Genomic DNA, 16,363 nt, shown 5'->3' with positions numbered 1-16,363 from the left:
AGCAAGTAAGATAGGACCTGCCTCATTTCTAGGCTGGAGGATATCCAGCACCAACACCAACCCTCCCTGCCTAAATATCCCTGATACCCGCTTTCATTTATTACATTTTACTACTTTCAATTCTAGAGGCTCAACACACATGTGGATGTTACCTAGGGCAGTCTGCATGCAAATACAGTCTGCCAAGGAATGTCCATTTTCCAGACTGACTCCCACTCAGAAATGATGATATATGCATGCCTCCCTCCAAGAGGCAATCCACTGTATGCAATATGGCCCTTAAGAGAAGAACTGAGGCACAGTGACGTGAAGTTTTCAGGAAGCTATGTATAGTACTCTGCCGGCCCCTCTCACCAGGCATTATATTTCTGCATTGAATAGACAAGCAGCGAGACCCAGTGTTATCTTCACTGGCTCTAAAAACTACTATATTTAAAAATTTCATTAGCAGGTTGATGATGGGGAGAGAAGGAAAAATATAAGGAGGTTAAACTTTAGCTTTCATTTTATGTTTTCAGGATCAGTTATCCTTTAAAATAGACAATAAATCAGATTAATTTGATTCAAAATAACTAAAATGTTTCAGCTCTTCAAATTGATGTTTCTAAATCCATCACAGGTATAGCGTTCAAAGTACAAAACAACCCCCCCCCCAAAAAAAAAAAACCTAACACAAATGATCTTCTCTGATAATTGCATAAAAATATCAATAATATAAACATATATATATATATATATATATATATATATATATATATATATATATATATATACACATATAAAGATCTACATGCACATATTAGTAAATAGTTTATAAATACAAATGTCGAAATGTAGAATAATAACTATTTGGAATGTTTAGAAGGACATGATTGCTGATCCTGGTATTGAGCACTCTTTTAGTAGCATTTTTAGGAGGTGTCAGTAGATATTTAATGCAGTTTTTATTACGTATGGGAGTAATAAATACAGCGCGAAACAGTTTTCAGTTAGATTGATTCTTGTGGTGATGATCATTTAGAAATAAATTGTGTACATTATTTCCTTGTTAACTAATCAATTATATCTGCCCATTATCTTATCAATAACAATTTAGAATGTGTTAAAGTGGCCTTATCATAGTTCACTATTCTGCAACAGAAAACATTCCTTTGTCTTTGTCTCCAAAATTGTCACATTTGGATAGTAAATCAGCTGATGTTGTGGTGGGTCAGAAAGTTCCCCATCTGAAGCCCCATAAACAGAAGGTCAAACACAAATCCAAACGATACAGGTTTTGCATCTCATTTTGGGTGTGATGATATAGTTACATAGTTAGTCTGGTTGAAAAAAGACATAAGTCCATCTAGTTCAACTAATAAAAGGGAAAAAAAAAATCACAAACCTATATACACAATCCTATACTCACAGTTGATCCAGAGGAAGGATGATATGTGTTGACCTTCTGTTTTAAGGCTTCCAAAAAGTTTTCTGTGTTCTCAACCACTCATACGTATCATATTTGCATAATTCTTCCATGGAATTCTTTTGTAACCAATAAAGGGTGAATAATTCAGTAATGATGCTATAGTCAATTATCGTCTGCGAATTATCATCTGCGAATCATGAATGTCTATATTATATGATAGAGATGCACATTATTATCTTTTTACCTAGTTTTGTTTGTTTGGTAGTTAAATGTTTTTATAATGTCCTACCACATTTTGTTCTTCACTTACCTAAGCAGTGTAACCAACCCCTCGAAGTGAAATTTTCTGGCAGGATGCCGACATTTACAAACGGCACCAATTTTTTACTGGCAAAAACCCATGCAATTTACTGACAGAACCACATTTTTTACTGACACTGCTAAAAAGTACCTAAAATTACAGTTTTCAGTGCCAAACAGTGCAAATATCAATATTTCAACTATAAACCTATAGCTAGTGCCATTAGCAATGTGTTTAAGTTAAACAAAAGTAAAAAAAAACATATTTCTCCTTTGACATGAAGGTCTGGTTACTATAACCCAGCCAGCACAGAGTTATCCCTTACATCACAGTCTGCAGGATTCCCCCTTACAGTGAAAGGGAACTCTTATATAAAGAGGAACGCTGCAGATAATGATCTGGGAATCATGGGAACTCTGATGTGGAAGGGGGCTCTTTTGACCAGAGACCACCTTATATCAGAGTCCACTGCTTTCTCTTTACATCAGAGTTCCCACTTACATAAGGGTCCACAGACTGAGTTCCCTCTTGCACTGTAAGGGGGAATTGTGGAGACTCTGATGTAAAGGGGAACGCCAGAAACTCTGATGTGGGGGGCACTCTGGTGACCAGAGACCACCTTCCGTAGAGTAAATACACTAAGGTAACGTGAGGTCACTAATATAGGGGGGACCTTTATATCAGTGCCCCTTAGATTATTGTATTCACTCCCCCCTTACATCAGCAACCCCCCTCCCCCACTCAGACTGGCCTGGCGATGCTGCCACTGATCTCCTCTCAGGTGCACCATGCAGGGCTCAGTCAGATGGCTCCAGCTTGATGGCTCTGGTTTTATCCTATAGTCTCCTCTCCATAGTCCACACATGTCTGACTTCTCCCATGACCCCCATCCCGGAGCTTCTCCTACTCTTGATTCCTCTCCAGACTCCCCCTCAGAGACTGCAGACATGATACAGGAGATGGTTAGAGGCTGTAGACATAATACAGAAGATAGTTAAAGGCTGCGGACATGATACAGGAGATGGTCAGAGGCTGCGGACATGATACAGGAGATGGTCAGAGGCTGCGGACATGATACAGGAGATGGTCAGAGGCTGCGGACATGATACAGGGGATGATCAGAGACTGCAGACAGGATACAGGAGATGGTCAGAGACTGCAGACAGGATACAGTTTCCTCCTCTGTCACCCTTCATATTACCATACTTCTCTACATCAGTGTCCTTCCTCCTGTGCCCCTTTCACTGTGCTGCTGCGGTGCACCATGCAGTCCACCTCCACTGTCAGCCTGCTCTGGGAAGGGATTGTTGGCTGGGGCCTGCCTGACTGACTGTCTCTGAGACTGATTCACTCACTCTCATATACTCTGGCCCCTGTCTGACTCTCTCTGAGACTGACTCAGAGTCACTCTGTCTATCCCCCCCGCGCCCCTGACCTAAAGTCTGTCGGGCAGCGCGGCAGTGTGGCTGACATCATCATCACACGGCGCCGGTGGGCAGAGGCAGCGTTCATGGATTGGATTGGATCGGATTGGCAATTTTTGCAAATTGAGCATGCGTAGTTCTGACCCGCCGGTCACCACCATTTTTTACTGGCACATATCTGCTGCTATGGACATTTATGGGCAGGAGAAAAATGCCCTGTTTTTACAGGCTGCCTGTAAATCTACGGGCGGTTGGCAACACTGTGCCTAAGTAACCTAACCTTAACCTAAAAAGTGCATATAGTAACAACAGTGCTGAAATGCAGCCACCTTGTGGCACCTGCAGTTACCAGTGTTAGTCTGAAAGTCAATCATTGCATCCATGTGGAGCCCCTTGGATCTGAAATTAGGCACTGACCCCATCCAATGCTAAATTCTGCCCCCTGGCATTCAGCTGTCAAATGTCATACTCTCAAAGGACAGTATAGACTCTGGCATCTGAAATAAAGGAGTTGGGGCTTGGTTGGAAAGGTATTATGTTTTAATCCAACCTTGCAGAAAAGTTGAAGCTGTTGGGTTGATTTACTAAAAGCAACTGGGTCATTGATTTTACAAGGGAATTTTCCCTTAGCTTAGTGTACAAGGTGAAGCTCTGCTGACTTCCATTATCTGAACATGTGCAAGAAAAAATATTTTTTTCCATGCATATCGGGTGAATTTTCACCACATTCACTAAGCTTTCAGGAACAATTATCTTGAAAAGTAAGCAGCCTATTTCCCTTAAGAAAATCAACCACTAGTTGTACAGTTTGGACCTGTAATCCAAGGCGCTTCACAATGACAGGTCATGTTTACTTGAACAGAAGATTTGGTTCACATTCTGGTTTAATAAACCAAGGCTCCAAATTACCAAGTACATGTTTATTTTTGCTTAGTTTAGTGCAAGATACAGAATGCATTGCACCATATTCAAAGGACAGTTCTCAAAAATTGTGTAGACATTTTCATACAACCATATGTGCTGGATTAAAAAAAAAAGAATCTCAAGGGAAAGTGAATAACAGGCACAAACTCATCACCTGACTTTGTGATGGAAGTCAATGTATAGACATATACAGAAACAATGCACCAATGGCGTTTGGTGGATCTGATTAAAATTTGGGCAGATCTAAGACAATGGAGTTGATTTACTAACCACTTCAATACCAGGCACTTAGACACCTTCCCGCCCAGGCCAATTTTCAGCTTTCAGCGCTGTCGCAATTTCAATGACAATTGCGCGGTCATGCTACACTGTACCCAAACAAATTTTTTTATCATTTTGTTCCCACAAATAGAGCTTTCTTTTGGTGGTATTTGATCACCTCTGCGGTTCTTATTTTTTGCGCAACAAATAAAAAAAGACCGAAAATAAAAAAAAAACAAGTTTTTCTTTGTTTCTGTTAAAATTTTTTGTAACTAAGTACGTTTTCTCCTTCAGTGACAGGCACTGATATGGCTGCACTGACGGGCACTGATACAGCGGCACTGATGGGCACCGATGAGGTGGCACCAATGAGCTGGCACTGATGAGGTGGCACTGACGGGCACTGATGATGGGCACTGATAGGCGGCACTGATGGACACTAATAGGTGGCACTGATGGGCACTGATAGGTGGCACTGGTATGCGGCACTGATGGGCACTCATAGGTGGCACCGATGGGCACTCATAGGCGGTACTGATGGGCACTCGTAGGTGGCATTGATTGGTACATATGGGTGGCGCTGATGGGTACTTATGGGTGTCACTGATGTGTGGCACTGATGGGCACTGATAGGTGGGCACTGATGGGCACTGATGGGCACAGATGGGCACTGACATGTGGCACCGATGGGCAATGACAGGTGGCACCGATGGGCAATGACAGGTGGCACTAATAAAACATATTGGGGGGATTGCTGGACAGATCTGGAACATAATGGTGCCAATCAGTGCCCATTTGTGGGCACTGATTGGCACAGATTGGGCACATGTGGATGGCCATGGGGTACATACCTGGCCATCCACATGTTGCCCCTTCCCTGGTGGTCCTAGTGGCGATCCCTGGTGGTCCAGTGTAATGATCTGAGGGGGGCCGCGCTGATAAACAATCAGTGCAGACCCCCCTGTCAGAAGAACCGCCGATCGGCTCTCCTCTACTCGTGTCTGTCAGACGCAAGTGAGGAAAAGCCAATCAACGGCTCTTCTCATTGACAGCGTCATCAGCCGTGATTGGACACGGCTGATCACGTGGTAAAGAGCCTCCACCTGACACACCGCTCCACCGATCGCCACGATGCAAGCCCCCAGGGGCGCGTGGCGGCATGTTATCCTGCTGGACGTCATATGACGCCCAGTCAGGATAACAGAACCACTTCCCGGACGTCAATCCGCTATAGGGCGGGCAGGAAGTGATTAAAGCAGTAGAACATTTGCTTTGCAAATTAATTTTAACTTAGTGAATGACGTTATTTAATCATGTGGGGGCAAAAATCAAGTTTTAAGAATATTGTTTTGCACAGTATTCTCTGCAAAATGAATTTTCTCTTAGCTTCACTAAACTAAGCACACATTCATTTAAATAGTGAATATGCCTATTTATTAATTTATTTTTATTTCAGAATTATTGGAAGTTACTGTATACAATATGTATAATTTCTGGATAGTTGCAGTTTAAGTAACAAAGACATATACAAAAGATCAAATATGTGCTGTTTTTGTCTTTTTTTTAAGATGCTGTAGAGCACATATAACACTATTACAATCTGTAGACATGAAAAGAAGCTGTTCGTGTACAGAATGCCTCCAACAACCAAGACACTGACATTATTTAGTAGCGACTGTTTGTTACACTGAAATGTGGATTTCCAGTCTGCCGTACATTAGCTCTGCAATAGACCTGCTCTTTTTATGGCCTCTGTGGAGTTTTAAAATGTCATAGTCAGTTATTGGTTACTTTATGCTGAGCTGTGATCTGTGTGGTTATTGAAAGCAGCATTAAAAGCTACTGTAGGGAGTGTCTCCTTTGAAAGAACATCCACCGGGTCTCTCAACAGTTTAAGTCATCAACTCTGTTTCGCACAACATCAATACAGTAACAAGCCACGTTATCAAGAACAATTCGAAATATGGAGAGTAGGAAACTGTCACGTTCTGAAAGCGCCAAGAAATTGCTCAAGGTAAGTTCCAACTTAGCCAACTGATTGATGAATATATCTGTCAAATGTATCCTATTAATCTTTCATAAAACAATAAGCCATAAAATATTACTGCAATTTGCAGCAGTCTATTTCGAAAAATATATCATTCGTGTCAATAATGTTTTTTAAAGGTAAATCTTAGCATGAGCAATATGCATTTGACCATTCAGAATAAATTAACATTTAAAAAAAAAATCTATAATCGAAATAATCGTTGAGCATGTAAAACAGATCAGAAACATATCTGTTACTGGGAATCAATTGCAATGATTTCCCATGATATGTAACGATTAAAAGTCATTAAAATAGTATAAGAAAAAATACATTTTAGCATTGCCATTTAAACACAAATTAAATTACTAAAGTTATATTTAACAAGCAACCATATAAACCCCTTTATTCATAATTGTATGCAATGTGTTTGTATGAATTGCATTGGATGATATTCAAGGAACAATAACCAATAGCAACCATGTTCCACATTTAGAGCATACAATGTAAAATAAAATACATTGTAATACAAAGCAATATTATATGGTTGCTAGCTGGGCTCCTTTCCCCATACATATCGCTGCCTGCCTCATTTTGTAATCTTCGTCCTATATGCATACTTTTACTTTTTTTTATATTTTGTAGATTAATTAATCATTGTGATAATTATAATTTTCCATTTTTTAAGTATAAGTATATAAATGATACTTTGACATAGCAGCACATAAATATGTAGCAGATGTAGATTGCCTCTACGCTCATTTGTGATATGAGAAAATATGAATATAGGGAGTTATAGTGAGGTGCAACAAGTATTGAGGCTGTTGCAGATCTCAGCAGGGATCCTCATACATTTCTCACTGCGATATGAAAATTGTCTCCTGAGAAGAGTTTAGTATATAACTTAATATCTCATAATTACTAGACCTAGGTCTCTTGCACAGAAGACATTAGACTCTCCAAGGACCGTATTTAAATGACTTAGCCAGTTGCTCCCAGATCTTCTGCAGTACGGCTAAAAGCTGAAAAATGCAATATTTTACTTCCTAAGGATATTATTAATGGAAAGTAGCAACTGGTAATGGGAAAGACAGCATTAAAATAGAATCATTTTCAAGGTGCCATTTATTTAAACAGTATACTACATTTTTTTTGGCCAATAAAATGTGTTGTTTCATTGTTAATTTGGAAAAAAAACATGTTGCAAGAGTCTTCACCAGGAGCAGTTGTGTTTGATGATAGAACTGTAAGCGGCTACAACATAACTAAAAGCCAATGTGCTCCAGGGCCATTTCCACCCCAAAGCAAGGCCAGGGGCCAATGCTCGAAGCTGCTGGCTATGAAGGGACAACATCAAACCACACAAAATTTGTTTGTAACTTTTCACTTTCTGATTGCTTGTAGGCATATTTAGAGACAGAACTGAAGGGGAAGAGGCCATGAGGCAGTAGCAGAGATAGATTCTATAGAAAAGCATTTTTTTGGTACTGTATGGTGTCAAGATAGTACTTGTCAGTAAAGGTCTTTGCTCTAAGTTTATTGCAGATCTATGCTGCATCCTGGGTGCAACACTGCAGCTTTCTTCTACTTCCCGCTACATCCTTTTTCTAACGTTCTAACATTATGGGGCAAGCCATGCTCTATCTAACATTTCTACCTGACTCTGATAGATCTTCAGCCATGGCTTTTAATTATTTCCATGTCCTGAATATAATCTGGGTTATCTACAGGAGAATAGTCATGGGACAGTTACAGACCACCCATCCACCATTTCTGCCTAGGCTGTTCACTTATAATAGAGGTCAAAAGGGCCCCTTTTATTTTTAGGGCCCTTGTACAGTAACAATAGCCAATCATTCAATATTTGATCCCTAATATTGTAACAGAGCAATACAGAGAATATTGCAACATTCTCTGCTGCTCGTGTAACACGAAAGCATCCTATCACTGTGGGCTTTTGTTTGGTAGATTGTACAGGGCATTGAATCTGTTCTATATTACAGAACTAATAAACAGCACATAACAGAAGAGAACAAAAGATAGAAACATTTAAACACAACCCTGTACAAACCCTTCATATACACCCAAGTATAAACTGAACTAGTATTTCTTTCACATAAAGTTAACCATATTATTCATTTAATTCTTTCTGATTTTTACTCAAAATAGACATTAAAGTATAAGTAAACCCTTACCTTGTAAAAAAACAACCCTTTCAATTTAAAATAGAAACTACAGGCAAAATGTTTGTGTGTGTGTGTATGTATATATATATATATATATATATATATATATATATATATATATATATATATATATATATATATATATATATAATATAATATTATATTATATTATATTATATTATATTATATTATATTATATAGCAGGTGAGGTTGAAAAAAGACACAAGTCCAATCAAGTCCAATAATGACATAAATCATCATGTGTGTGATTTATGTCAGTATTACATTGTATATCCCTGTATGTTGCGGTCGTTCAGGTGCTTACGCTGAGGTGGTTTCACTATTACATATACATATTTTAATTGTAATTCAGCTAGTCATTGTTCTTTCTAATCTAGCCTGGAGATGGACATAAAATAAAACACACTATATTACCAAAAGTATTGGGACACCTGCCTTTACATGCACATGAACTTTAATGGGATCCTAGTCTTAGTCCATAGGGCTCAATATTAGGTTGGCCCACCCTTTGCAGCTTTAACAGCTTCAACTCTTCTGGGAAGGCTGTCCACAAGGTTTAGGAGTGTGTCTATGGGAATGTTTGACCATTCTTCCAGAAGCGCATTTGTGAGGTCAGGCATTGATGTTGGACAAGAAGGCCTGGCTTGCAGTCTCCGCTCTAATTCATCCCAAAGGTGTTCTATCCGGTTGAGGTCAGGACTCTGTGCAGGCCACTCAAGTTCCCCCACCTCAAACTCGCTCATCTATGTCTTCATGGATCTTGCACTGTCATGTTGGAACAGGAAGAGGCTATCCCCAAACTGATCCCACAAAGTTGGGGGCATGAAATTGTCCAAAATGTCTTGGTATACTGACGCTTTAAGAGTTCCCTTTACTGGAACTAAGGGTCCAAGTCCAACCCCTGAAAAACAACTCCACACCATAATCCCCCTCCACCAAATGATTTGGACCAGTGCACAAAGCAAGGTCCATAAAGACATGAACGAGCAAGTTTGGGGTGGTGAAACTCATCCCCACACATTTATCGAGTTTGTTTAACCGGATCCGGATAACTCCCTCAATCAATGCGACTGATTTATCACCACCTCCTCGCTAAGGCCTCTCACAATTGTACGTTCATCTACTCCATGTACAGTGCAAGCTTAATTCTACAGATGTATTACTTACCCTGTTCCTCAATCCAGGGGGCTACAGTGCTAATCTCTTCTACCTTGCCATCATTGAATACAATGCAGGGCTATTAACTCTGTACTGTACACAGCAGGGAGTATGCAACTGTGACTGAGGGCTCCTTAGAGAGGCAGCAGTGGTCAAATGTATTAAGGACAGTGGGAGGAGGGGAGAGCCCACAGAAAAAGTAGATTATATCTAATTTCCAGAGTTCAGTCTTAGATTAAAGTTTTAGGCTGGCCTTAGATGGATTTTGTTCTCGTTCAGCCAGAGGGCTGAAAAAAAGAAAGAAAATAAAATGAACAGATTTTCCATCCACACAAGCAAGGTGGATAGACAGATTAAAGAATGCTTCTTGCTGAGACTTTGTGGTTTATTTACTAATAGCAAATAGACTGTGCACTTTACAAGTGAAGTTGCAAACTACAAGTGCTGTTGTTCCAGAGCTTAGTAAATGAGATAAAGCTTCACTTTTCAAAGAATACCCAATCACACACAGGGAAAATATAAAAACTGCATTTTTTCTTGACATGATTGGAAGTCAGCAGAGCTTCCCCTCATTTAGTAGGCCTCATGCACACAGGATGTTTTCCAAACTGTTTTAGAAGCCTTTCCTCCTGGCAGCAGCGTTTTTACAAAAAAATACCTGATGCTTGTAAAAGTGTCTGACGCTTTTACAAGCAATTAGGTGCGTTTACAAGCTTGGTCGTCAATTCATTTATTTGGCCAGAATAATATATTGAACTGAATTAACACTCAAATACTAATCATGCCTAGAGTTAACATGCCTTTAAATTGCGTTTTGATGCCTTTACAAGCGTCAATCGTTTTTTCTACCAAAATGCCACTGTTCCTGGATGCACTGGCAGTGGCTTTTTTATCCTACCTCTAATAAACTCTCCTGCCACTAAACGCTGCAGCTGCACACTGCAGCTTGAAAATGCTCAGAACAGCCTTTGAGCTAAAATACAGCCCATTAATTGTAATGTGCCTATGCACACAGGCGTGTAAGCAAGCACCGTGTATTCTTCAGTAAAAAAATAAAAAATAGAAAAATCTGCATTTTTGGTCGGTAATTTATGCCTCATATGTGCAAATGCACACAGATTTGTCTATTGACATTGTCAATCTGGGACCAAGCTTCAAAGCATGCGTGAAAATGTGTGCGAACTTGCGTGAAAATGAGGAAAAATGCATTATAAAAAAGTCTGAAAAAGTAGATGCGCAAACAGGAGTATCATGTGCAAGAGGCCTAATGCCCCGTACACACGGTCGGACTTTGTTCGGACATTCCGACAACAAAATCCTAGGATTTTTTCCGACGGATGTTGGCTCAAACTTGTCTTGCATACACACGGTCACACAAAGTTGTTGGAAAATCCGATCGTTCTAAACGCGGTGACGTAAAACACGTACGTCGGGACTATAAACGGGGCAGTGGCCAATAGCTTTCATCTCTTTATTTATTCTGAGCATGCGTGGCACTTTGTCCGTCGGATTTGTGTGTCGGAAAATCCGATGGAAAATGTGTGATGGAGCCCACACACAGTCAGAATTTCCGACAACAAGGTCCTATCACACATTTTCCATCGGAAAATCCGACCGTGTGTACAGGGCATAAGTGTGCATGGACACATAGGCTAACATGCAGGGGACTTTAGAGGCAGGAAAAAAAATTCCCAGATGTCCCTAGAAGCAGCTGTGAAAATGTCCAGTGTGCATGAGGCCTTAAGCTCAAGAGCATTTGCACCTGCAGTCTATTTGCTTTTAGTATATCAACCCCATTGTATTCTGTAAGCAGGGACTGCAGCCGCTGATCCAGATAAATTTAGAACAAGCTCATTCGATTGAAGTCGATCTAATGATTGACTTCTGTTGAGCAGGAGCAGCAACACATGGCTCAAAATTTGGTTGATCCCTGCTGAACCGGACAAATTTCGATCCTTCAGCTTTAGTAGTGCAAGTTCAGCTTTAACGACTTGAACAACTAAATACGCTTTGCTACATCTGCAACTTAAACAATAATTCTTCTGCTTCTGTTTGAACTCGGCAGGAAAGATGTATTGATATTTTAGACCAATTTCTTGTAGCAATGCTTTGCGTGGGGAGCATATTGACATCTTTTATTAACTGCGGCTGTTTAATTTCACCGTATTTTTACACGTGTTTAGCTACTTTTGTTGTAAGTCATTTCCTTTTTTTATTTTATATTTTTTTTACCAAATAAAAGTACATTCCAAAAAAATGTATGTGTTGTTTTAAAAGAAATCATTTTATGATGATATGTTGTGGGTGGTGTAGGGCTGAGGTTTTTATGTTTTTATTCCTCCAACTGTGAGTCAAATTACTTCTGTAAATCAGTTTTGCAAACGATAATTCCATTTAATTACTAATGTACTTTCATTTAAATTACATAAATGCTCTGTACAAATTAGAATATCTATGCACTTTCAAGAATTTAAAATTAATACATATTTGCACAAATCTATGCTGTTTTAAAGAAAACCTGTACTGAGAGTAATATGAAGGCTACCATTGCTGGATTTTAGCATGTGTTGCAGGTAAGAAATTTGCACAATGCCCCTATCAACACAGACAGTGCTGACGTGGGAATCTCTCCTGCTGAGACATTGTATTCTCCCAGCGGGGGGGGGAGGGGGGTGGTGTGTGGCTTGGAGCCGGTGGGAAGCCACCCCTGTTGGGAGAAGACAGTGATTATTGCTCGATCAATCTTAGTACATTCAACCTTGGTACATTCAGCCTGCCAACACACGGTTTGAATCTCGAGATTCAAACCCTTTATGGCTGGCCTTAGTCCTTTGTAATTTATGGCATCTGCTTCTCTAAGTTCATTCAAACATTACAGACATTGTTGAGCCCTAATGAAGTGGTGCATGTTTTGCCCCTGAAATGCATTGGATGTTTATATGAATCATTGGTCTGGCACTCCCTTTTTGGTTTAAACACCTCTAGACTGCGAGCCAGGTCTTCTCATCCAACATCAATGGCCTGACCTCACAAATGCGCTTCTGGAAGAATGGTCAAACATTCCCATAGTCACACTCCTAAACCTTGTGGACAGCCTTCCCAGAAGAGTTGAAGCTGTTACAGCTGCAAAGGGTGGGCCAACTCTATTATAACTCTATAACTTTATTATATACACATTATAAATTCTTTTTTTTATATGTGATCACATGAACTCTGTTTCCAGTTGCATAATCAGCTTAGCCCACAGACTAAAGTCCTCTGTGGGCTGACGTCACAGAGTCTGTCCAGGCCCTGGAAGCATCCTGACAACAATTTCAACCTGCCCGGCAGCTGGCTCAGCCTCTCAGCACGCCGCAGAGAGCCTGAGCCAGCCGCTCCTGTCCTCTCCCCTGTCCGACGCTCTAGTGAGCACTGGAGGGGCAGAGAAGAGAGCGGTGACTGACAGTCCCCATTAATGTCCTTAGGCTGTGCACAGGTAAACTTTAAAGTCACTTTCAATCAACAGCCAATACTGATCAACTGCCTGACAGTGAAATAAAAGGCTGATAACAAAGCATTGTTTGTAAGACTAATGACTGGACTTATTGCTATAAACAATTTTCAGTTTGTAGACAAATTACCATTATTTAACATGACATAATCTACACTGTGGTTTCAATAAAATTCATCACAATTACAAGCATTCATTAAAAAACAGTGTAGACATAAATGGATGTGATAAAGACATTTACATTTACTATAAACATAATAATTTACAGATGATGAAAGATGAAAATCCTGCCTTTTTTCTCATGATTTGCCCTACTATACAGAGAATAGATCTGTTTAATCATGATGCAAGGATCTCTTCACTTTTACAAATTTTAGAATTTTGGAAATTTCTAATTGATATCACAGAAATAATTATAGTGCAGCTTAGTATGATGATGTTACATTTTAGACAGATTTAATGTCAAATGTATGCAGCTATAATATAAAGCTTTGGCTATGCATTCTAGCTGTGTAACTATATACACTATATGCACACACTTTTGTAGTGCTTACTGTTCCCATTTCAAGTATGATGGAAAATGTTGCTGAATGATTGATTGATCCTCTTTGTTTAAAGAAAATAAAGTGATCATTTCTCTTTTAATGGCGCTCAGTTTATCCCAGGTCATGTTAAGATTATTGGTGTAGAAACACCAGAGAGGACATGCACATCTATAATTTTCTGTTACTTTATGAAAAATTTGCCCATCTACAGTACTAGCAGTATGAGGGTAGCCATGAGATGGCAGTCCAAATTAACATTGGTGGTAGTGAGGAGCCCCAGGTCAACTTTTGCATCGGGGCTCACAAGCTTCAAGCTGCACTTCTGGCTCTCAACATTTGGTCACATGACTTCTAACAGCTGCAAAGGAAATTGTTGCTGGAAGACTTTCCTCTACCCAGTGCTGTAATTGCAGGTAGCTATATAATACCCACCATATGTCACTGATTGCCGGTCCTTCACTGATTGATGTCTGATCAGTGAAGCACCTCCTCTCAGGGCCATCAGTTCAACACATCTACTTAGTACTTGTCTAGTGATAGGTACCCCCTGCCACCAAACCCAGTCCTCCCATGGTCCAAAGATAACTGTACTGTTTTTTAGAACAAAGGCTCCCAGCCCAAAAGCCAGATGCTGATATGAAAGGACACTATTTCTCCCACTGAAACCAACTATGGAAACATAGTTCTTTCCATTGACACCGGCAATGGGTACAATTGCTCCCACTGACACCACAATTTTCAGAATTTGACTCACTGACACCAGCAATGGGCACAATTCCTCCCACTGGCACCGTTGTTGGGATACAATTAATACCATTGACATCAAAGTTGAGGAATTATTTCTTTCACTGCCACCAACTGCTGGGGACTATTGCTCCTACTGACACCAAAGAGGGGCACAATTACTTCCACTTGCATCATTAATAGGATATTATTGCTCCCACTGACACCAAAGATTGACACTAATCCTTCCACTGAAACTAATGATGGGGCATTATTTCTCCTTTCACTGACAATAGGCACTAAGTATTTTTTTTTTTACTTTACTGACCAGTGAGCCTGAGGCATTCTTTACTCTCTGAACACTGCCACAAAGGCATTTTCTCTACCCATTGGCCATAATCTAGCCACAAAATTATTCTTATGAATGGGTGTTTTACAAACATTTTAAGACCTCTTTTATCGTTCTTCTATAAGGCTTGGTTGATTCTTCTTCAACAAACCAAATACTGATGTTGGCAGAGTTTCCTGACTATATCTATCTTTCTGGTATGCTTTCTATTAATAACAATGCACCAAAACAAAGTCACACAATTCTTTTTTGTGCATTGCAGTGCAACCTCTGCAAGGCATTTTTAAAAATAATTCCCATGAGATTATAAAGAGATGTGAGGCAGGTGCAAACATGAAGTAACACTCTACCTAATAGAATGATGTATAACTGAGCAGAGAATGTGTGGTTTAAACACTGTATGTTTCACTTACAGTAAAGAATATATTGTAAATTCTGCAAATATAAAGCAGACCTATAATAGAAATAATATATGCAGTTGTTTTCTGTGTGGGAATTAAACATAAACTATAAAATTTGCAAACTTTATTTTATTCCTAACATATTATGTCACCCTAACACTTAAGTCTCCAGTAATCTGCAATCAAACATTTCACTTGACAATACAAATTAAGCCATGAAACTTAACTTTAACCTCATTCTCCCCCTTAAAGCCCAACAGTTTCAACTAGCTCCCTTCAAGATTGTTGAGGAGCATAGGCATTCCATGGAATATAACTTGCCTGTTCATACCCCAACGACTAAAACTAAAAAAATGTTCTACGTTGGAAGGACACAGCTTTATTGATACATATAAGAAAGCTTATTCTAAAAATAATAACCAACAGGTTGATAACTTGCAGTTGACCACCCAAAATAAAGCAAGTAACAGATGCAATATGGGCACCAGACATAACATGGATTCTAGGCAAATCTTAAACATAAGTTCAGGGCAGACATTTCAAATAACCATTCCCACTAAGAACATCAATCAGGGGCCATTTTTTACTTGTAAGGTAAAACCCCACCAATAAAACTGTGACAATCGCTATATATGGAGAGGAAGGACCTTCCAAGGCTGCAGCCACCTGCTGGTTTCTGTAGCTGCGGGTAAGTATGAGTGCCATGTGCACCCACACTAGCTGAACCCCTTGCAGACCCATACACTTTCTTTAGGCTTAGCCATTCACTCAGATTCTCCTGCATAATTAAGGAACTGGGCTTCCTGCTCCCAATGATCAAGAGCTCCTATCACTATGTTTCAAGGCTCATACATTCCGTGTGAATCAAAACAAAAAGTGTGCAAAATCTCACATTTTGTTTTGTTTAAAAAGCAGCCACAGCTTGGCTTAAAGTTCACAGCTCATTCCTCTATCTCTAGACTTAACAAGCACTTAAAGTGGTTTTAAAGGCAGAAGTTTTTTTTTTTAATCTAAATACATGCTATGCATTAATTAATTAACAGCCTTCTGTGTACAGAAGCCCCCCTCAACCCCCCTAATACTTACCTGAGCCCATCTCGATCCAGCGATGTGGCACGAGAGACTCAGCTGTCCAGGACTCACCCA

General features: G+C 39.8%; 1 protein-coding gene across 2 annotated transcripts in view; it reads left to right on the top strand.

Annotated features, from left to right (window-relative positions):
- DPP6 (dipeptidyl peptidase like 6) overlaps positions 1-16,363 on the top strand; it is a 1,451,270-nt gene that overhangs the window by 264,024 nt on the left and 1,170,883 nt on the right. Inside the window, exon 1 of one of the 2 annotated variants that reach the window (XM_073629965.1) lies at positions 6,267-6,332. The exons of the other annotated variant lie outside the window; for it this stretch is intronic. Coding sequence (XP_073486066.1) covers positions 6,282-6,332 — 51 coding nt within the window. The 5' untranslated portion in view covers positions 6,267-6,281. Of the gene's footprint in view, positions 1-6,266; positions 6,333-16,363 lie in introns of those variants that run through there. 2 annotated transcript variants of the gene reach the window in all.

This window comes from Aquarana catesbeiana, linkage group LG05, assembly GCF_042186555.1.
Source record: "Aquarana catesbeiana isolate 2022-GZ linkage group LG05, ASM4218655v1, whole genome shotgun sequence".
Lineage (NCBI taxonomy): Eukaryota > Metazoa > Chordata > Amphibia > Anura > Ranidae > Aquarana > Aquarana catesbeiana.
The sequence above is the reverse complement of the archived record's forward strand: the minus strand, read 5'-3'. Positions and strand labels throughout refer to the sequence as shown.